Below are 23921 nucleotides of genomic sequence, written 5' to 3'. Positions count from 1 at the left end.
AGCTCACACATTAGTTAGGACTCCTGTTTCATCAGTTAAAGAATGTTATTAAACAATTGGATTTAATGTTTATTCTAAGCTTTAAAGGTAGGATATCAAATTTTCAAAAAATGAAAGTTTCAAAAGGCAACCCAAGCAAAACTATACTCATAAGGTCGTATTCTCTAATGACACCGTAAGAATCTAGATATAAAATGTCAGTAATAAATTCTATATTCTATCCCTGAGTTGTTGTAAAGATTAATATGTGCATAATATTGGCAAATATTAACATTTTGCATCAAACAGGGAAAGGGATTGGGTACGGTCAAGGGTTATCATTTTATTAGATAGTGGGTTGGGTTAATATTCAATAAGTATAAATTTTACCTAATAAACTATATAGGATATAAAGGACTGATGTACCCGATGGTTAGTAAATAATGTAATAGCATGGCAAGAGCGAAATTATAATACAACTGATAAATATTGATTATGCGGAAATACTTTATTCAATTTCTTATGCACACTGAAAAATCGATCAAACCTGAAACGAACTCGGGTTTGGCAGGGCCCTTACCGTACCCACTTAATTTTTTCGTATGAAGAACCATAACTATTTAAAAAACAGATAATATATGAATTAATTTAAAAGCTAACATATTATAATGAAAAAATGAGATCGATTGACATTATTATACTCAAAAGGTAACTTCGAAATTTTACTCTGGCTATGAGAATAGTTTCTCAAGTATTAAATAAGCAGGGGTGGATTGGGAAAGATAAGACTTACAGCGGAGAAAAGTTTAAAAAGAATCCAAAAAATTCCGACGCGTTTTTAGATCTTTTTGCATTTATCTTATTGCTTTATTTATTAAATCTTTTATATAGAATAATAAATTCTCATGATTTTTGTTTATATATTTTTTTAAACATAAATGACTTAATGTTCAAATTATATACTTAAAAAAATATGTAATATAATTCCTTACTTATTTTAGTTATATTCGTTTTGAATGAACATTTGCATAAATTACCAATTAATTATCTGTTCTACTAATGCTCGCTAAACCAATATTAAAAAAGCTTATAAATATTAGGGCTTTGCTGAAAATATAGGATCGGATCGGCGCCGATATTTACCGTATAACAAAAATTGAATAAAGCCCATATTTTCAAAAATGATATAATTGTTTTTCATTATTCTTATGATTGTATACATAAATATATAATATTTAATTTTATACGTACTTTCCTAATATAAATAAATAAATAAAAGGAATCTTATTTCAATTTATTTTTAATGTTTTAAAAAAATCGAATAATTTGAAATAAATTAATTTCTAAAAATCATCATGATATTATATTTTGTTATATTATTTGCAACAAGAAAAGGATTTAGAAATATAACTAGTCACATTAAGCCATAAACATTGCCCATATTTAAATGTAATGATTAACTTTCGGGAAATTAAAAAAACGAGATACACTATATCCTTCCCGATAATCACATATTGTCTTGACAATTAAACGAAAAATTTTAAGGTGTTTCTTGTTTTGTCCATAATTTATAGTTAGATATTAGTTTTGCTTAGAAAATATTGATTATTTTATGATATCAGTCTAAAGATAGATGGTAAATAAAAATAATTCTAAATATCAGATCGGTTATCGAATAAATTTAGTATGAATATCGGATAGGATCGGTGAAAGATATGAATCGATACAGCCCTAGAGAATACCTTTATATATTAATTTTCAATTGATTCTGGAATAAAATTTTATTTGAGATTCTGATAATATTTGTATAACAATTGAGATGTTCGTTCCAAACCTTTTTTATCATTGATATCGTAGAGCGAAAATATAATTTCTTCTGTGAAATATTGGGGGAACCAATCCAAGGTGTTTTTTATCAGATCGTGGGAAATGTGTTTGAGAAAGTAATTTTTCGTGTCTTTGTCCAAACTCGAAATTTTTAACAAAAAATTTAATACTGTCGAACTAGAGGAGTCGATTTCTTTCGTTGAAATTATATTTGCGAATGTTTGGCATAATTGTTCTTTGAAAAAAATTAAAAAAAACTGATTATATAATTTTTAACTATATAATGTATCATTTATTTTGTAAAGGGCGAATAATTAAAACCTCCAGTATTTTTATGAAATTCTCAGTATTTTTTTATCAGTATAAAAAAATTAGAATATCAGTATTAAATGCAAAATTGATAGGTATTTTTTCATTCAGTAAAAAAATAATGTTTTTATAAGTCAAAATAAATCTGTCAAAAATCTTTAAATATAGATTTAATTAAATTTTAATAATGGATTTTTCTAGCAGATTATATAATGTACTTATTTTACTGGTAATATAATAAAAATATGTTTACTGAAGAATCAAAATACTGAAAAATTATATTTACTGAAGTTTATATACTAAGCTTCAAGATACTGATATATTTATATAAATACTGACAATGTTGTTATTAAACTGAAAAAAATATTGGTAATTAGGAATAAAACACAGGAGAAAAAAGTAACAGCCTTTGTTTGCAGATTTAAAATGATTATCTAAAATTTAAGAAGATACTCAAGGTAAAATGCGATATAATAGCCCGTTCATATTGTTGTCCGAGTCTGCTTAATATTTTTCAAGGAATTTAAAATTGATATGGAATAAAAAAATCGATATTTTTTAAAATGTTGGATTCACCTACAGACCTCTTACTAACTTTATTGTGGTTAATAATATATATTTAAAATATATTACTTAATATAAAATCAAGCAACTCCATAACTATTTCGTTAGTGGGATTCGACGTTGTAATAATATGCTTGTAAGAATAGTGATTCAAAATTTTTTCAGGTATGTATATCTAAAAAACGATATTTTTTTAAAAAAATTCCTATCTTTTTTAAAATATAACATAAAGTTTTAGTAAAATTTGTATTTCTGGTATGATGTCTCTTATAGGAAATCGGTTTGTCACTAAACACTTTATGTTAACTACTAGGGTAGTTCCATGCTTAAGAAATAATTAAGAATTTTATTGCATTTATGTATTAATAGATAAGGTGGCTTGTAAAAATTGAATTGATTTTTTAAAAAAATTCTTAATTTGAAATATAAGCATAAGCATAGGTATAAAATAGGGACCGATATTGGGGTGGATTGGAAAAAGTAAGAAATTAACTGCTTGGATATTTAAGAAAAATTATAAAATAAGTTCTGGATTGGTTTTAAAATATAAGTATTCATTTTTTTTAAAAAAATTTACTTTATTTTATTTTTCTTTATAAAAAAAATATATTTTGATAAATTAAATAAAAGCCCATTATTTAATAATATCATAGAATGCGGAACGCACTTGAATGGGGTTATCCAAGGAGGAACATTGAAGGTAAACAAACGCCGAAGAAACAACGCTTATCAATATGTCATTGAGGAAATGAGAAAAGGGTTCCATTAATACCCTTTTCATATCTTTTCTAGTCAGCCCTTAAATTATTATTTTTATAAAAAAAAATTAATTAAATAATTCTGTCTAGGATTGTAAAATTCCAGAGAGCTCGGGAACATTCCTCTGGACAATTGAGAAGAAATAAAAATTTGAATGTAAAAGTATTACTTGAAAAACAGGTAGGTAGCGTCCTAACTAAACTTAATTTTTGTTCTTAATCCTAAATTTTATTCAGAAAAGCAGTTTGGGCATTATTTTTTAGTTTTTTTAAAAATTATAGACATTGATATAGTATTGTATAACAGCTCGGTTTGAGCAAGTTTTTAAAAGACGACTAACGCAATATTTTATCCAAAAAATATTACAAAAGCCTGAAGATTATATCAAAGATGGCACAAGGGTTTCGACATATATTAGCCAAATCTCGAGGTTTAGGCAAAATTTTTCTGGCAACAATATTGAGTTAGCCGTTCTTATAAATCGGCTCAAATCGAGCCATTTATTGATATTCATAAAACAGCTTTATAAATATTGTTTTTTCGTCAAAATTTATAGCCGGATATATTAAAAAGGAAATCTCCAATCTGAAGATAAAGAAGCGCATAGTGGCTATAGCTAAAAACTCTTATCCTTTGATTGTTCGAATCAAATTTTTTTTAAAAAAAAATCGTGTATTTTAAAATGTATAGCCAACTTTAAAGTAGTATATCTATATCATAACAAATTATCAAGATATGTAATTTATTTCTTAACATGAGTGGTAAGTATGAGCAAAATAGAGCGCGGAAGCCCTAAAGTCCAAAGAGCATATGCCGATTATTTGGTCTTTCTCGTTATTGAAAAAATCCAAAAAGCAATTATCCAATATTACCCCGCCGCCTGGTTTAGTGGGATGAAGATGGGATACCTTGTTTAGGAAGTGAGCTTCTTTCATTATCGAGTCGAATAATTCGGATAGAAGTGAGGGTTGAATTAGGTTTCGGGCCACTTGCGGATCATTTAAATTACCTTTTCAGTTCGAACAAAAGGACATTTATCATTATTATAGACTATTAAATTTAATATCATGAATGTGATTCGGAATTTCTCTAAGGCTTTCTTTTACTTATATAAATTTTAGCAAATTTTTTAAACATCGAAGTTTTATATAAATCCTTCTATCTAATGGCGTCGTTAGTTCTTATTATTATAGGCGTGCTGTAGTCTCTTTTTGAAAATTATAGTTGCATTTTCAAATAAATATTTTAGCTAGAAAATATTTTATCAACAAATCGATTTCAATTTTTTTAATAAATAAAAATCAATAATAAATTGTTAAATATAATAAAAAATAATCACCATATTTTAAAAAAACAAAGTTAATATATAAATTTACTATAAAGTGTCTTCCATTTGTTAATAATATTTTCGTAAGGCGCGGTTTCCTCCGATCCGTTTTTGATAACTTGAAATAGATATTCGTAATCCTGATGATGGGATTGTTTATTATCTAAATTACATTATGATTAGAAGGAAAAATGGATTACCCAAGTAAACCTGGAAAAGGGGAACGAAGAAGAAGAGCAATACATTTAGTACTTAATGTTTTATAAATATATTAATTAATAGGCTTAAAATAATTTTTCAATCAAATTTATTTTTGTTAAATATAAGATAAAACTTTTTAAGGTCATTTAAATTATTTAACCTTAAAAACAAAATCTTATTTTCTTATTTTCTTACTTTGTTAATTTTTCTTTTTTTACTTTGTTATATGTAAAAACAAAATAAATTCTTTTTCTTTAACCTTATAATAAATTCTTTATTTTCTTAAATTTTGTATATGTAAATAATCAAAATATAAAAAATATATATATAGAATAGAAATTTATCAAATAGATAGATATATATTTGTTAATAAATTAAAAGAAATTAAAATATTTTATCGTTGCCTTCTGTGTAGTTATCAATGTTTAAATGCTTTTTACACCTTTTTATCAATGTACATGTTAATTAAGATCAAATTCATGCTTCAAAGTAAGAAATAAAATATAAAAAAATTGGCAGGTTAATATTGGTTTTATTTTAGTAATCCTCAAATGTAGATAAGGAAAATAATTTTTTAAATCAATCATGAGATTAAAATTAAAGTTCAATTAAATTAAAATTTTCAGCTGATAATTCAAAAATAAAATAATTTAACTATTTTTTAAAGTTTAGTTTTATTTTTTAAAAATAATAAAATAATTCGTTTTTTTGGTTTTTTATTTGATTTTAAAATTTAAAACTTAAGAGGCCCATCAAATATCTCATTTTAAATTTATTTAAAACCTTTTATTTTTTTTCCTTCATGATCTTGTGTTTGAATGATCCTGTCCATCGTTGAAACTATCTCTTTGGTGAGAAGCCATCTAATGCATAAATAAAAGAATATATTAAAATTAAGATATTATTAGTTTATGTTAGATAAAAGTGATATAGTTTTATTTGGCTAAAACATTTAATAAATAATTGTAATCGAATTGCCAATAACAATATATAAAAAATACCAACCGTATTTTTCAAAATTTCTAAAACAATATTCTTGACAAACTCAAAAATATCTTAATTATTTGATCGATTCATTCATACACAATATGATGTAAACCTATCCTGGAAAGATATTTTAATATGATTTGTTTCGTTCATAAAAAAATTGGTATTTGCAGTGGACTCATTCTTAGAGCAATTGTTTGATTCGGCATCTCTTGATTCGCCTTTAGGTGGGTTCACATCCAATCGAAAATATTCGAGCAAAGGTCCCTTGACGTATTCATACAATTCAATATCTATTATTGGGAGATAAAACCGAGTCCACACGAAAATGCATATGGTCAGTGAAAACACCTTTTGCTTTATCTTATCGAGTATTCCCTAGAGATTTACACAAATATAATATTAAATAGTATATATTTTTTTGGATTTGTAAACTTTTTCCGCTCTATTTTATTTTATAAGTATTGGTTTATTTTTTTAATTTGAATTCCATATATTAAAAACTTTGCAATGCACTCATTTATAATTACTTTTAGTGTTTTGTGGTTTACCCACAGGTTAGTTATTATTTATGATGAGTTAATTCATATAATTATTTAAAATACTATCGCCAAAATATATTTTTAAAATTTGTAATAGCTTTCTGCTGAATAGTGATTTTTAGACTTAAAAAAATAGGAAAAAGTTTATCTATAAGCATATTTTAAAGGTATTATCTCCTTATGTCAAAATCTATATTTAAAAAAAAACCAAAAGAGGTTCGGCCGTGTCTTGATTCTTAATTTTGATGCTTAATGCTATTTAGCATAGGTTCAGCTTTGAGTATTTGGTGGAATTGTTATTTTTCGTATTATCTATTACTTTTTAGGCTGTTTAGTCAAAGCTAAATAGCTGGCTGTTTAGTAATAAGTCAAATAAGGATGACCTTAAAGCTGTTTTTGTGACTAGAATTCACAATCATAAATTAAGAAGAGCGAATTTTGGAATAAATTTGATAAAAATATTACCATTAAATAGTTGTATAAAATAAAATGAGGGTGTATAAAAGTTATAAAGTTGATTTACAAAAAGTGTCTCCTTATTGACGACGCCTTGTTTCAGGGCTAAAAATAGTTCGTAAAAAACGTAAGGAATTTGGCAACTCAAATCGTTCCATTTCATTAACCTATAATATATGTTCATATATAATACAGAAAGAAAAAATAAAATATTCTTTGATCTTAAACCCCCCCCCCCCCCTTCTCATTTAAAAAATTAATAAAGGTTATTCATTTATAAGTTACTTATTCATACATAGTTTTGAAATCAAAATTGGGCGCCAGAAACATGGATAAATAAGCCTCGACTTTGTTTTTATCCCTATGTTTGAATGGATCTTGGTGGTTAGTCAATTTGTAAGCATCGATAGATTGGTAACGGGGTATGGCCATAAAATAGCGACACCAGGTGTGAAAAAATGAATTCGTTATATCTATATTTCCTGTTTTATTTCCAGCCAAAGGATCTTTAAAGCTTTCCAGACACTATCAAAATATTTTGATAGTTTTGAATAAATAAAGAGAAGTTGATATTTGAAAGAAAATAATAGAACAAATATATATATTTAGAAAAAAATTATAAGGATTATATAAAAAAAATGAATAGGAAGACTACAATGAGAAAGATATATAGCAATGACTAAGCATCAAGTTTACTACTAGGGAAGCCAATTCTTTATGGTTTTTTTTATTAACAAACTATATAAAGTATCAAGATGTATAATTAAGCGGAATTTGTCTTTGAATAAAATATTCAAATATACTGAATTATAAAAATTGTTAGATTTAAAACTTTTTAATTACTTTTAAATTGAAATCGATATATATTGGATAATCGATTTTGACTATATCATCTTTCTGAAATAAATTTTTATCCTTTTCGAAGATAAACGTTTCCGCTTGGCATTTGTGGTTGTTGGAGTCAAAGTAAGTCGATTAATTTGGATAATTTAAAAAAATTCTTTAAAACTTTTCATTAATTTGGTATACATTATAAATGCAGTATTTTATTGATTTTTCTTTTTTAAGCATCGTTTCGAAACACTACTTTAATTCGGTTACCAGCTTGTGTAAATTAAATAAAATTGGGAATAATTTTAATTAGTGATGAAATGTTTGGAATTCATAATCCAGTGTGCCAAGCATATTTTTCATATGTAACGATAAAAACATTATGAATGCAAGTATTTTTTTCAAGATGGTGTTCCCTCCTTTTTCGATAATCAATTTCTTCATAAATTTGGGTAAAAAATATAACGGGAATTACACGGGCCGGGATCTTTTGGTTAAATTTTAATGGCCAGCCAGAGTATCCAAATTTTTATTTTTTTTTAAATTTCAAGCTAATATATTGATTTTGATTAATACTATTTTAAATACAATATGCTTATTTCATATTTTTAGAGCTTTCTAATTAAATTACTAAATCTATAAATAAAATAGTAAATTTACAAAAATTAAATAAGATATTTATGATTGATTTATAAAATGGTTGTTATAAAAATAAATAGCCAAAGAGTAGAGATATAAGAGCATTAATTGACACTGGGGTTTGATTCATAAAATGGTTGTTATAAAAATTAACAGCCGATATAAGAACATTAATTGACATTGGGGGAAAACTCGATATAGATATTAAAAATATGCTGGCCAAAAAATTCGCCTAAAAAATTAACCAGCCTAAGTCTGATAGACATTATAATACATTTTGTTTTAGTATAGTTAGAATAAAATAACATATATCTTTAAAAAATTGAATAATATTTTAAATTTTTTAATTGATATTTAAAAAATTTTGATGACATTTCTATGACCCAACCGAACTTATTTCAGCCGATCCCACTTTGAACCGAACAGGATTTACAATTTTTATCTGGTTATAAGTCTGAAACGAACCTAGCCAAAATATTACGCTGACCGAAGCCCTGTTATTAATTATATTTGATAAATTTTTGAGAAAAATTACAAAGAAGAAATGCTTCCTTTACATCTATGGATGCTTCACCATTGGCATATAGTATAATGGTTTTACAAGGTAACGTTAAAAGTTAATAATAACTTTTCAAAAATCTTATATAAAATAACATACCTGAATCCCGTATGTTTGTATGATGTGGATTAGGATGAGGAAGGAGATATCGTATAGCAAAGCCCTTGAATTGGAGGACTTACTCCCTTCAGCCAAAGCTTCCTTGCTGTATTCAAGAAATCTTACAAAAAGATTCATAAAATTCGTTTTTTTTTAAATAAATACATTATATACAAAACTGATAAAATTATTGTTAAATTGGAGAAAAAATTTTATCACCAATAAATATATTATCATACTATTTATGAACACAAAATGTCCAATTTATAGGGGATGATAAATTGGGCTAGTGACTTGCTAAAAAGTCATCTTTAATGTCGCAAATAAAAAGATACCGCCATTCATTACTTTATAGAATTAGTTATAATATATCTACTGTGCCAAAATATAAGTTTTCATGAAAAATAAACTTTAATTTTTTCAAAAAATAACCTAATTAATTTACGAAACAATACGGGTAACGTGTCAGTATTAACAGCCACTAGTAAGATTATATCGAGATTGTTTTTAATGATAGTATGGCACATCACTTCTAAAATCGGTTCCATGTTTTTTGAGCAATCTAAATCAAAAGTCTATTATATAAAGTAAAAAAAATTATTTCATTCAAATATGGTCATTTTTATATAATATATATTTTTAAATCTAATTTATAGTTTTTTTAAATATTCGCGCGCCTACAAAATTGAGTAATATTCAATGACATTATTAACATAAGCTGACGGTTCATTTATTAAATGTGTACATAAGAGACCATCACGGGCAGGGTATGTGCCTAATATAATATTTTCTAGCGGGTCTAGTTTTTCAATATTTTTAATATAGATATGGGCCGGGCCTGTGTCTAAATCTATTTAAATTTAGCTTATTCAAAACAGTTCCTAACTTAAAAAAATATTCTTCTGATAATAATAAATTTCAGTATTGCAAACAAAATGATTGCCTAAATACACTTAAATATTGTTTATTTTTTTTATTATATATAATAAATTAAATTTTTGGATATGGGCTTAGGGCGGGCAAAGAAATCTTTTTGAAACTTACCATTGGCCTATGCCAGGTTGAGAATTTCTTAATATTAAAATGGGCCAGGCCCAAACATTATCTTTACTGCGGGCCTTGATCAAAAAATTAAGGCCCATAAAGGTCTATGGCGTACATATATTATAAGTCAGCTGTAGTCAATGTCATAGGCTGTAGCGTTATTGAAAGGCATTTATTTAGATCTAAATGCCTTTCCATGGTGGAATTGATTTCTGCGAAACATTTTTAGAACCGCTGAATTGAAGCATCTTATTAAAATACATTTATGGTTTAAAATTTCAAATATCCAAGTTTATTTGTTTTAAAATTATTTGAGAAGAAATCACCATGCTCGGATAACACCATCTGTTATATTCCCTATAGGTTAATTTAAAATAATTACTAAAATTCAAATATTTCAGAAAAAAGTTTAAAAAATATGTAAAAATAATGAAAAACTAATATTATGTAAAAGATAAAAGTTACTACATCACCGACCGGCAAAAAAGCTAACCTTATTTATTACATAAAAATAATATTGTTGGACCTTTAATATGTTTACAACTGTCGATTCAACTTTCAAGATGAGTTGAGGAGATGATTGAGTCGTTTCATTTTTATTAGATTCTTTGCTACTATTCACTCTAAAAAAATTTTTACAGTATATTCTTCAATGCAATAAAAAATAATTGGGTTGTCTATTTTTAGACAAGGCTTACCCCTGTGTAACGTAAATCGTGGTGAAGTATATAAAATATGATAATTTTACATTAATGTTTGTATACTTCGCCGCGAATTTGTGCTAACTGTGAAAGCAGGATTATTCGACGTGATGTATTTTCAGGTATGTTACAAATGGACAAAGCTGAAAGTCTGGTATTTAAGTTATTTGATAAATACTTCTGATTAGAGTCTAGAAGATAAAAATGAAAATATGATCGGAATTAGAAAACTATGGCATTGATGTATTAACTACTTGCATACAGGGGCGGACTGGCGAAGCTACGGCCTCGTGGGCATTTAGCGGCCTCATTTATATGGGGGCTCCGCCCCCATTCGGTGATTTTGCCCCGCATTTGCCCGGTCTTCGACCGGGTTCCCTTAAATGGCTTCTTTGATATACATGATTTTTATTATTTTTTGAAAATAAGTTCAAACGATTTAAATTTTTAGTAAAAATAAGAATAGTATATTATACGATAATCATATATTTTATTTTTAAAAAATGCACATCTAAAATCATATTCATTACCTATATAAAATAATATTAATTGAAAATATATATTTTATATTAGATTTACAACGATATTGCAAAAATCATACATCACATGTTAAATATAAAAAAATGCATACTCAATATATTAAATCAATTAATTATAAATATAAAATTATTGTAGTTATACAATATTACAGAGAATAAAATTGCTGCACTTTTAAAAATCAGCACCGATCATATTGTAAATAATATTAATAAGATTCTAATAAAAGAATTAAGAAAATATATAATTTTTACGTTAATAAATCTTTCATTAACTTTGAACCTTTACGCAAATATAAAGGAATATCTTCTAGTTCAATCTATGCTAATAGTTCTCTTTCAACTTACATCATTAAAAACGCTTCTTATTTTTCTTGGTCAATATTAGCTCTCAGCTTATTTTTATAATTTTTAATTTACTAAATACTTTTTCGCAATTAACCTGCGTAAATGATAAAGTTAAAATGTATTCATAAGCCAAAAATAAATTAGTCACTTGTATGCATATTGTATCTTTTAAGAATTTCATACACGCATATTAAACACTTGTTACATTTATTATCACACTCTGATTTATTATCATATTGTAATATTCCATCTTCTTCTTTTGACTCCTAACTTGTACATATGATATTATCGTCCGTTTCATTTAATTCTGCTACCAAATCTTTGAATACACTGGCAAATGAACATAATTCGTTATGAAATTTAACACTCAATATATATGCCAATTGTGCCAGTTTTTCCAAGGCCTTTGCAGAAATACCATTACTATTTATTTCATCAAAATGTCTTGGATGCAAATATTGCACATTCAAGATAAGCTCTCAATTCGCAGAAAATAGTTCCGACAAGCTGTTTATAATTTGATCAATTATAGAACGAAATAGTTTAAACCAATAAAGGTCAATCGATTCTTGAGGACGTTCATTTTGGAATTTGTCACTATATATTCTCTTCGCTCTTCCTATTCGATCTTTTTACATAGCATTTTGTATTCAGATACTCTCCGGGAGCTATAAATATGAAAATGTTTTATTTAAATTAGAAGCCATTTTATTGCTTTGTAATAATCGATGATACAGAAGATTTAGCATCTTCTTTCATTTTCCATGCTGACAAAGTACCTAATCTTTTAGTTTAACAATAATATGACAGTGGCCCCATTATTTTAAAAATTTGCAAATATATTATAGCTGTACTTAGAGTTTAAATTTACATAAATTATAAAGTTTTTGTCATTATTTATTATCTATTATAAATTGAAGTGCCTTTATTGTTATTAGGAGCAAGCTCTCTTTTATATCCATCTAAGGGCTTTTTCACGTGTTCACCACCTTATCTCACCTATTTTTTGCAGCCTTCTCAACTTATTTTGGCCAGATGAATTATTCTGTTTCACCCAAGCATCTATCGTTTAATCTGATTCACCGACCTAGATATTATTTGATTTCAATGAATTAAGAACAAGAAATGTTGGCTATATTATTTCTACAATAAATACTTAGCTTTCACTCTATTCAAACGGAAGCGTTTTCACTTCATTTGAAAAAAAAACAAAGAAAAGAACGTAGTAATGATGTGTAGCGTCAAGCGACGTTATGATATATTATGCATTAAAATATAATAAACGACATGACAATTTTCAAGGAATGTGATATTCAAATCATAGAGATATCATTAAAAATAAATAAATGATAAGAGAAAATAATGTGAACATAATAATATTTTTTTCTGATCGGCCTCTATTTTGATATTTCCCACTGATCGGCCTCAAAAATCGGCATTTTCTCGCGGCCTCGTTGGCAAAATGCCCACCTGGTCTTATGGCCAGTCCGCCCCTGCTTGCATATATAATATAATAAGGAAGAAAGTTTTATATTATAAAACGTCTTGCAGGTACATATTAAGATTTCATGAGGATAAATATATATAAATGCAAAATATTGTGGATGATAGTAAAGAAGTTTTTGGTAGAAATATTTTTTTTAGAAAGAACAAATGAGAAGGGAGAAATTTTAATATTAGACTTAAATGTTGGTTAAATACTTGTATCGGGCCACCAATGGGGATTTCTAAATATACAAGTTCTGAAAGACCTATTGATATGTTTTAATAGAAATTCCGTTTGAGAAGTTTGTTAAAGCCCTGTAAATTCAATTTTTCCGGCCTGAGCTAGGCCTTCCCAAAAATTAAAAAGCGAGCCCGCGCCGGTTCAAAATATTTTTAAATGCTTAGGACCGAGCCCAAATTCTATTTTAGACACGGGCCCGAAATTTTTAACTAAAAAATATATTAAACATATTTTTATAAAGATAAATGAAGTAAAAATTGGTAATGATATAAAGAGTTGGTAGCCATATAACAATTTATTAAAAAACGTCCGAATTTTAAAATGCAACAAGATACTTATTTAATAATATATATTAACTCATGCAGTCGCTTCCGATATTCCATATATAATCCTCCGAAGCAAGGAACCACCTAGTTAGCTTCAGAAAAAAATTTGATCCTAGCTGGATCCAAACCTAAAACTATCGGATTAAAAAATACACGCACTCACCGTCTAAGCAATAGAAGCTTCTCGAAAACAATAATTATATAGGATAAAGTTATGACTCCAATTTCGTAATAAACAGATACAAAGCCATACATTACACGTAAAAATCACTAATTCCTTTGTACTTATATATAAATTCTAAATATCATTTTCATTTGATAAAACATTATTTTATATGTTATTTTACATATTTTTCGCCTGATCCAAGCTCGATTTTGGCTGGCCTGATGTTCGAGATGAATTGCAAGGTTAATTTGAGTGGATGGAGATGACCACTCACAATTAATATTATTAAGAACTACCCCAATTTATGCTATTTCCCTTTGAAGTATGGAAGCGTTAGCATACGATTAGTATTGTCAAATACCTCGATTAAGCCGATTTTTTAAAACGGCTAAATTAGATTTTAGTCAAAAAAATATGCCTCAATATTTTGTAAAAAGTGAAACACACTTTTATGCAATCTACATGCAAAATTTGGAGGCCTCGGTAATATTTTTAAGCTAAACTCAACTAAATTTTTGAAACCACCACATACGATATTGTATTCCAGGCTTATTTACAAAAAAATACGAATTGAATAATAAATTATCCGTTTATTGAATTCTTAAAAAAAATTGAATACTTTTGTATTGATAATTATACCAATCGAATATAGATAGTAAATTTTAATATTCCTACAAATACGAATAAAAAATTATTCCATTCGCCCAAAATAAACCAAAACGAATAATTCAATATTCCATACGTTTTTGAATAGGCCTACACTGTATTCTTTTATATCATTAACGATTTCAATTTCTCCGACTCTCACCCAGGTCAGCTAATTAATAAAATAACTCAACCCGGTATTTTCTATCAGCTTTGTCCATTTAGGGATAAAAAGGTATACCAGCAAGTAACATCCCATTAATTAGTCAAAAAGATCGGAAACAAGTCAATCATTTGGGACTCCACTAATGAGCTAAATTTATACATAATAATTATACTTAAAATATCTTTATAAAATGATTGATTAACATTTGTGAATGAAACAAGATATAAATATTTATTGAATAAATTAGTATATTTATAATAATTTCTTAAATAAATTTATATTAAAAATTCAAATTTACTTACCCGACAAAGTCCAAACTTCTATAATCATCCGAAGTCAAAGTCTCCATATTCAATAATTTTTGTAGTAATAAGTCGAATATATTTTCACTATAATAAAAAAATTTTCTTTTTAATTTTAATAATATAATGAAAGAGTTTCAATTTTTTTTTGATATAATAAAATTTTCTAGGACAATTTTTATATGACTTGACTTGTAAATAAAACCAAATTTTGAAAATCAAAAATCTTTAAAGATTTTTCATTTTGAAGAGCATTTCAAATCTGAATAAAAGCGATCCTTTTTTTGAGAATTGCCTGGATCGGCGATATTTTTTTTAAAAAAAATTTATTTTGCAAACATTTAAGATAAATAAATTACACAATATTATTTGAAAAATTTTAATTAATTAATTTTAAAAATCTAACTATACTCCACTACTACACAATTTAGCATCCTTTGGAATTTCTATTTTTTTATCTTTAATTCATATCTATATCTAATTAGGGTTTATTAATGTTAATGGAAGAAGAAGACAATACAATTATTCAAAATTAATATTTTACCCTTTCCTCAGCTTTACTAATATCTTATTTTGTTAGAATAAAATCAATAATCTTCTGCGAGAGAGTGGGTGGGGGGGGGGGTCAAAGCAACCGCGTTAGTCTATATTTAATTAAGTTTGAATCGGGTATTGAGTATTATAATTATCGAAGGAAATGGCGTCATGTCTAGATAGCCATCTTAATGGGTAACTAAGTTCAAATTGCGGGAAACATAATGATTACTTTTTTTTCCCAAATAATTTATCAAATGTCATTATAGGAGGTAGTATTCAAAAAAATTAAGATGGTTATTATTTTGCAACTGAATAATTTTTCTTGAGACCCGTAAACCTTTATGGGGTCGTAGGTTTGCAGAGAAATTCTAATAGACGATTACACTGTTAAGGAATTCAAATTAACGAAAAATAGTCTAATTGAAGAATATATATCAATCTAATAACAAAGGATAGGGATCCTTTTAAAAGATAGTTTAGCAAGCCAGCATTAATCTTCATTGAAAGACCTCATAACTAACATTTTTTGCATTAATAGGATTATACTACTATGTTTACTGTCATATAGGAAAGACTCGAATGTCTTATTTCATTTTAACTTTTTTAAAATAAATTTGTAACACATATGTATATATATATTAATGGTATTCAATGGAAAGATTTTAGCCCTGTTGTTTAATTTTATTTTAAAAATTTCATAATTTTGATTAAAAAACTTACCCATCAGGTTTAAATATAGTTCGCTCGCTTATGTGTAACGCCCATCTGCTTATTAAAAAAATTTCTTAACCCTCGCTCACCCATTTCTGAAAAAATTTAGAACATTACTTTTAATAAAATAAAATGATTGATAAACAAAATAAATTATCTCATCATACTTGCAAAAAAGTTTATTTTAGGAAAAGAATAAAATAAATATGACAATAAAAGGAAAAGGAGCATTTTAACTTTTAAGAGAGAACCCCAATCGATAGGTTGTTAAAACTTGTATCATAGCTTCTTTGAGATCAGTAATTGACTCTCTGGTCTATAATATTGATCTTTCAAAGTTCGTATTGTACGTTCAGCCAATCCATTAGTTTTTGGATGATAAAGTGCCGAACGTATATGATGTATGTTATTTAAATCACAATACCTACGAAATTCCCTAGATAAGAATTGTGGTCCATTGTCTGACACAGTGTACTTGGGTATTTCAAACCTAGCAAACCATTTTTTTAATAGTTAAATCATAGCATCAGCAAAGGTATTCAGCATTAGATCAACTTCTAACCATTTAGAGTTGGAATCGACACTAATTAGCTAATATCGCGAATCTACTGGTCCAGCAAAATTATTATGGATTCGCTCCCAAGTAATGTTGTTAATCGGCTCGATTTGAGCCGATTTTTAAAAATGGCTAACTCAATATTTTAGCCAGAAAAATATCGTTTCCCTAACTTTCATATAAAAAATTGCGACTTTTTTATGATTGGTTGTGATAATTGCGACTTTATACCCATTGGTTATAAAAAATTAAACGTATTTATAATATATATTTGAAAAATCGTGATTTTTGGAAAGCCTTTATGGCGTAGTAGGCAAGAGCTTGGCTTACTTATCCCATGGTCCCGGGTTCGAATCCCGGAAATGGTCATGTTTTTTTTCTTATTCTAACTTGGTGGTTCCATCCTTGGGGGGGATAATATATAGGAGGCCGGACTCGACCACGTGATTCCGTATTAATATATTAAATAATAAGAGTTTTATTACATTTTAATATATTTTGGTCGGTATTTAGCAAATTAGGTTGGTATTTAGAATATCTCCATACATTCACTCATTAACCATATAAAGTCGCAATTATTTATATGAAAGTTATACCAACCGAAAAATATTGTATAAGCCTTGAGATTTTGTTGATAGAAGTTCATGTCTTTGTTCCACCTTTGAACAAAAATCTTAGAGCTTGCATAATATTTTTCTGGTTAAAATATTGAGTTAGCCGTTTATAAAAATCGGCTCAAAATGAGCCGTTTAACAATACTAATCCTAAAATTCCTTACCAATAGTCCTAGAATATAGAGGTACTTCTTGAATACTAGGTCTATTTTTCTGGCATCCAGAGCATATTTTGAATAAATTTTCTATATCACATCTGGGCCACCAACAATACAATCTAAAAATAGATTTCATTATATTTTCCCCTGGATGTCCCCGATGAATCATTCCTAACACTGCATTTCTTAATTTACTAGAATAACCAATATTCCATTCCATTCTATATCACTATCGACAGAAAGCTCTTCCCGTCGATTATAGAAACTAACAATTTTTTTATCAAAGTTTCGCCAACTTTGCTGAATGTGAATTGCTACTTTTTTTAATATTACATCTTGTTAAGACTCTTTTCATATAATATTTTCTGACAATTGCATATCATCCAAATTAATATTTCGAATATCCATAGCATGTATAGAATCTCGATTCTCTTCTATGTCTAATATCGAATGCCTTGATTATATGTCGGCGATTAAATTTTCATTACCAGGTCTATATTCTATTGTAAAATCATAAAAAGCCATCTTCCAGGCCCATCGTGTTATTAGAAATTTTAGGTAAATCGCGTTTCTCCCCAAATAATCGCTCTAAAGGTTTATGATCAGTTCGAAGTAATTAATTTTCTTCCATAAATAAATGAATGAAATTTTTCAATACAAAATAAAAGTGCTTGAGCTTCTTTATCAATCGGAGCGTAGTGTTTCTCTGATTCTAATAAAGTACGTGACGCAAAAGAAATAGGTTTTGTCCTTCCGTCTACTAATTGATGTAACAACACAGCCCCTAATCCTGAATCAGATGAGTCGCATTCCAAAATTATAGGCAACGGAGCGTTATAAGGAATTAACGTTTCCTCGGAAGACATAATTTCTTAACCTCATGGAAGGAATTTTGTTCATCTTTCGTCCACCGCCAAGGTACTTTTACGCTCGATCTATGTAATAGCGCCGCTTTACAATTTAGATTACGAATAAAACGTTCATGATAATTCACGAGTTCTAGAAAAGATCTAAGTTGTATATTTTTAGGTTTTGGTGCATTTCGGATAGCCTTCACCTTTTCTGGATTAGAATGTATACCGAATATATATAATCACCCCTAAAAATGATTCCGATTTTTGTAAAAATCTCACTTTCGTCATTTCGCCTTAAGACCTGCTGTCTGTAATCTGTCTAACATGATTCGCAAATTATTGATGTGCTCCTCATCGTTTTGACCAGTATTAATTACGTCATCTAAGTAGACACCAGTCATTTGGAAATATATTAGAAACTCATCCATATATCTCTGGAATATAGTAGATGCATGCCAATCCTGGAGGCAATCGTCGGTAAAGGAAATACTAATTATGAGTCACTATCGTTAGGAATTCCTGAGATTCCGATTCTACTTCCATCTGTAAATACGCATCTTTCAGATCTATCACAGACCACCCTGGATTTTCTCTAACAAATCGTCTAAGGTAGGAATATCATGATGGTCAAACAATAAACACGGATTGAGTGTAGCTATCAGCGCAAATTCGAATATCGCCATTACTCTTGCGTACATTTACGGTTGGCGTTGACCACTGTACCCTAGTTATAGTCGAATCAATCTTTTCGATAATCCTGCAGCCACTAATCGGTCTAATTCCATTTAAATTGCTTTGCGAAGTGGAAATGGTACCCTACGGGCTGGAAAAGATTTTGGTACAGCGGTATCCTTTAAATGTATTCGCACCGCAAAATCACATATATGTCCCATCTTATCAAAAATTTTTTGATGTTTATTAATCAAATCTCGAATCTAGTGTTATGCAACATTTTTCTTTTTCAATAGTGTTGACCAAATTGGGTACTTGTTTAATCTTAACCTGACGAGGCATTCCTAAATTGAATGCTATAATCCATGGTAATCCGAAAAAAGGTCCCCAGTTGTATTCATTATTACTACTGGTAGTTGTCTGTGATCCAATCCTAACATTGACTTGGGTCTCGCCCTTAACGACTAACGGATGATCACCATATGCAGTCAATGGACTGGTTGGCCTAACTTTTGGTCGACCAATACTTGTCCATATATCAATTTCTATCAATGACCCTTGTGCACTAGTGTCAAAATCAAATTCAACATCTAACCCATTTAACTCTGCAGTTAGTTTTGTTCGATTCTCTCGATTTTGTTGAATCTTTCATATATTATGAATAGAATCACTTGATGACACTCTCATATAATTTAAATTTTTTGATTTATAGCAAACTGCAAAATGACCAATTTTTTTACATTTATTACATGCCGCATTTGTAGCTGGACATCTCACTTCTCGGTTATGAATAAATCCACATTTATAACATGTAAATTTATTATAATCTTAATCTTTATCATTATTATATTTGTATTTATTATTCTCTTTATCAAATGTATTATTATACTTGACTTTATTATAGCCTTTATCAAACGTAGTCGTTTTAATTGGATGTTTATAATTATTATTATTATTTTCTTTTGTTATTATCATTTATCTTATAAACAACAGGCATATTTTAATTTTCCATTTCTTTATCTGCTCGCTCAGAAGCTAATGCTAGATAAAAAATAAATTGGAAAGTCAATTCATTATTATCTCTATCAACACCGTCGGGATATAGAGCCCTAAGATCTCTTTACAATTCCGGCATTTCCATGCCAACCATAAACTTATCACGTAAACGCTCGTCAATATCATTAAGATAATGACAACGCATGCCAATTGTTCTAATTATATCTGCAAATTCAGTTATGGTTTCAGTTGTTCTCCGTAGTCTAACAAAATCAAAAGTTGTTGACTTCGGTTTAAATAAATTTAAATATATTGATTTAATTTTCCTTAAGAGATAATGTCAATCGAATCAAGATAACAAGAACGGTCCACCAACTCAATATTTGCCAAAAAATGTTAAAAATTTATCTTTATATTGACATTGAGATGGGCTTACGTTTTTTAACCGAAAACTGGCTTCCCATTGAGAAAAATATCAAAAAATAGAAGATTCGCCATCGAATTTATCAAATTTTATCGTTGATAAATCCACCAATTTTCTTTTATCCGCCAAATCTGAATCTCCATTTAAGGAATTATCTCCGTTTAAGGAATTATTTTCTCCATTCGTCGCCATTTACGACTAATTATTAGCTACTTTAATTAGTGATCTGCATCGGGCCTAATTTTTCAAGCCCGGTCCGGCCCGAACACAAAATTTTTTTGAAAAGTTTTGCCGGCCCGAACCCGAAATTTATTTTAAAAAAATTTACCGGCCCGACCAGGCCCGAATTTATTTAAATATAGAAATTAATTTTTATAATTACTTAAAATAAAAGACATATGTTATATAGCGTTTAGTTTCAATAAATTAAATCAAAATTTATCGTTTTTATTAATTTCAAAATTATCACATCATATTTATTAATTTTTAATTCAAATGTTTCGTTCTATTTTATAAAATATATAATAAATAACATTTATTTATTAAAACCCTTACCATTGCAAACTCCATTCGTTTAATGCAATTATTCGTATTCGTACGAATAATAAAATGATTATTCGATTCGATTGGTCGTATATTCGATTCAATTCGAAAATTTTATTTAACCATAAATTAAAAAAGATAGAATATTAAATTTATTTTGTAAAATTTAACTATGGATAAAAGACAAACAAATTTTATTAGTAAGATAATATAGAAGCATATATATATATATAATATTTTTATATATAATGTAGTAAAATCAATATAATATTCATATCATGTAGAAGACAAATATACCAACAACAAACTTTTTAAACAAAAAGTTTTTGCAAAAAGTAAAATTTATGATTTCTCCATCATCAAACGACGGAGAAATATCTGGTTCGACCGTCATTCTTGACGGGATGGCTACTAGTTTATTATAATTGTATATGTGTTATAAATTGCATATAAAAATAAATACTCTCTTTGTCCATCATAAAACAATTTTCGGAAGTTAATTTTGTATTAACCGTTAACAACAATTTTAGAAATATAAAATGTTTCTTCATTATTCCACTAGAAAATTTTATTAAATAGGAATAATTGCAAATAATTCCTACTAATAATTTATGATTATTTTTCAATATTTATTAATATAAATTATTTTAATTGAATAATCTCGAATAATTTGATCGAATAATAGATAAAAAATTATTCGACAAATAATATATTTTCCTTATTCTAATTGGATTAGAATAATTGTGATATTCGTATTCGTAAAATATGAATCGAATAACAAATAATTCGTTTTAGGTATACTTATAGTATAATGAAAATAAAAAATTTTGATCTAACTGACTATTCTTAGAGTAAACGGTTATTATTAATGACTTATTATCTTATTAAAATTGAAATTATCAACCCTTCATATCTAAGCTTACATGAAAAATAATACTTATGAGGTCTTACAGTGAAAAATATACAAAATATAATGTGATCAGGTCAAAAAAGTTTGTTACTTATATTTGCTTTGCAAATTTTTGAGAAGATCTGTATTTTTACCAATTAACTTGAATGCTTGTAACAAAGAATTATTAGCAGTGACTACCCCATTATTTAATTTGGTCATCATTGTTATAATTTTTGGTAACTTGATTTAAATTTATTTAAATAATAATTATTTGAATAAAATAAATTACTTTTAAAAATGCAAATGCACACCATTTAAGCTCCCAATTCTTACAATCATTATATTTTAGCATGTTATCAAAAGATTTTTGGAGAATATGGTAATATATTAAACAATACGGGATTTTCTATTAAAAGTAATAAGGGGTTTTATATATCATTATTAATTTACATATAATTTGGCATAATGATTAAATTGGGCTATAATATCATCAGCATTATTTAGTTGATACAATGTGACTTGTAATATTAAAAATATTTCTAAAAATTGAAAATCACCATTGTATATATCGATATGATAATTGCATACAATCTTTTTTTGCTCCAATAAGTAAAAGCTAGAATAGTATAGATATTTGCTTAAATAAAATTTAAACTTTTGATGTTTTAACATAGTTTGTAGATTGCTTTTTACATCTTTATTTAAAGAAATTGTAATAATTTTTTGTCTGATATTGGCAACATAAGAACAGAATTTATCATATATAACTATTTTATCATATAAAAAGTAGGTAAATGGTTGAGATTACTATTATTCAATGTGATTCCAATGATAAAATAATAATACATCTCTTTAGTTTGTATAATTAAAGTTATAGTCTCAATCATGCCTGCAATAAAACAATTTATATCCTCATCATTGTAGGAAAAATTTGAATTCATGATAGAATTTAATAATTTAAAGAGCCAATTAATACTCTTTGTATATAAACAGTATATTTCAGTTGTATAATCAGTTTTATATCTAATATAATTTTAATATAAATTAATAAAACTTATAGCCACTTAATTAATAAATGTAAATTATCTTTATATATTTCAATTATTTTTGTAAGTTTCTGTAATTCAAATTTCTCAATGTCAATACCCATGAGAATTTCATAAAATAATTTTATTGATATAATCTAATAAATTTATTGGTACATATAATTTATATATATATATACCTCCTTTTCTAAAAATTCGTTTAAATATACATATATTGATGGATGAGATTGGCTACCAATACATATATACTCAAATATAGAAACTGTAAATAGAATAAATAAAATCTAGGGTAAATTACTTAATATATCTCTGTGATTGCTTATATTATTATCCTTAAGTAATTTTTCTAATTTTTTTAAGGGCCATTTCTCTATGCATGCAACATAGAACATTTTTTTTAAATCTTGCATTATTAAAATTTTAAAAGACCTAACTAGAAAACGTTACAGTCATATGAAATATATCTGTTATAAATACCCTATATAGGCGTAACAAAGGCGTGGGAAATTCCCATTCCTTCAAAAATAATCCCACTCCCGTAAATATAATAAAAAATAAAAAATTCTTCTCCCTCTATCCCCACCCTCCTCCCACCAATTAATGTATATAATATATCACTATAAGTTCTGACTTGAAAGATAAATAATCAAAGGTAATAATTTTTTTTAATAACAATCTAATTCTAAATTTTTAGAAAGTAGCATTTTTATAAAACAAAATGATAAATCGAATTTGAATGTCAATCAAAATTACTATTAAAAAAATATAATTATATAGCCAAAGGTCTAGTATAAGTAGACCTAAAACCCCCAATGTAGTAAAACAAATCTATTACTGTTCTTCCCATATAGAAAATTTAGGATACGCCTAACGCCTATG

The 23921-nt window shown here is 27.2% G+C and overlaps 1 protein-coding gene across 1 annotated transcript; it reads right to left on the bottom strand.

Annotated features, from left to right (window-relative positions):
- Nucleotides 1-1544: 1544 nt before the first annotated feature.
- Nucleotides 1545-22500, bottom strand: LOC135923912 (uncharacterized). The gene is made up of 16 exons (XM_065458918.1): nt 22447-22500; nt 22286-22402; nt 22106-22236; nt 15040-15126; nt 10650-10746; nt 9512-9654; nt 9080-9200; nt 7247-7476; nt 7019-7118; nt 6066-6331; nt 5750-5829; nt 4815-4928; nt 4193-4447; nt 3347-3477; nt 2749-2854; nt 1545-2041 (listed from the first exon to the last, which is right to left on the bottom strand). The coding sequence occupies exons 2-16, from the start codon at nt 22346-22348 to the stop codon at nt 1761-1763; spliced, it is 2205 nt and encodes a 734-aa protein (XP_065314990.1). The 5' UTR covers nt 22349-22402; nt 22447-22500; the 3' UTR covers nt 1545-1760.
- Between the last annotated feature and the right edge of the window lie 1421 nt (nt 22501-23921).

The sequence above is a fragment of the Gordionus sp. m RMFG-2023 genome, chromosome 2 (assembly GCF_954871325.1).
Source record: "Gordionus sp. m RMFG-2023 chromosome 2, tfGorSpeb1-WG-v2, whole genome shotgun sequence".
Classification (NCBI taxonomy): domain Eukaryota; kingdom Metazoa; phylum Nematomorpha; class Gordioida; order Chordodea; family Parachordodidae; genus Gordionus; species Gordionus sp. m RMFG-2023.
Note: the sequence above shows the minus strand (reverse complement) of the source record. Positions and strands in the feature narration are given on the sequence as shown.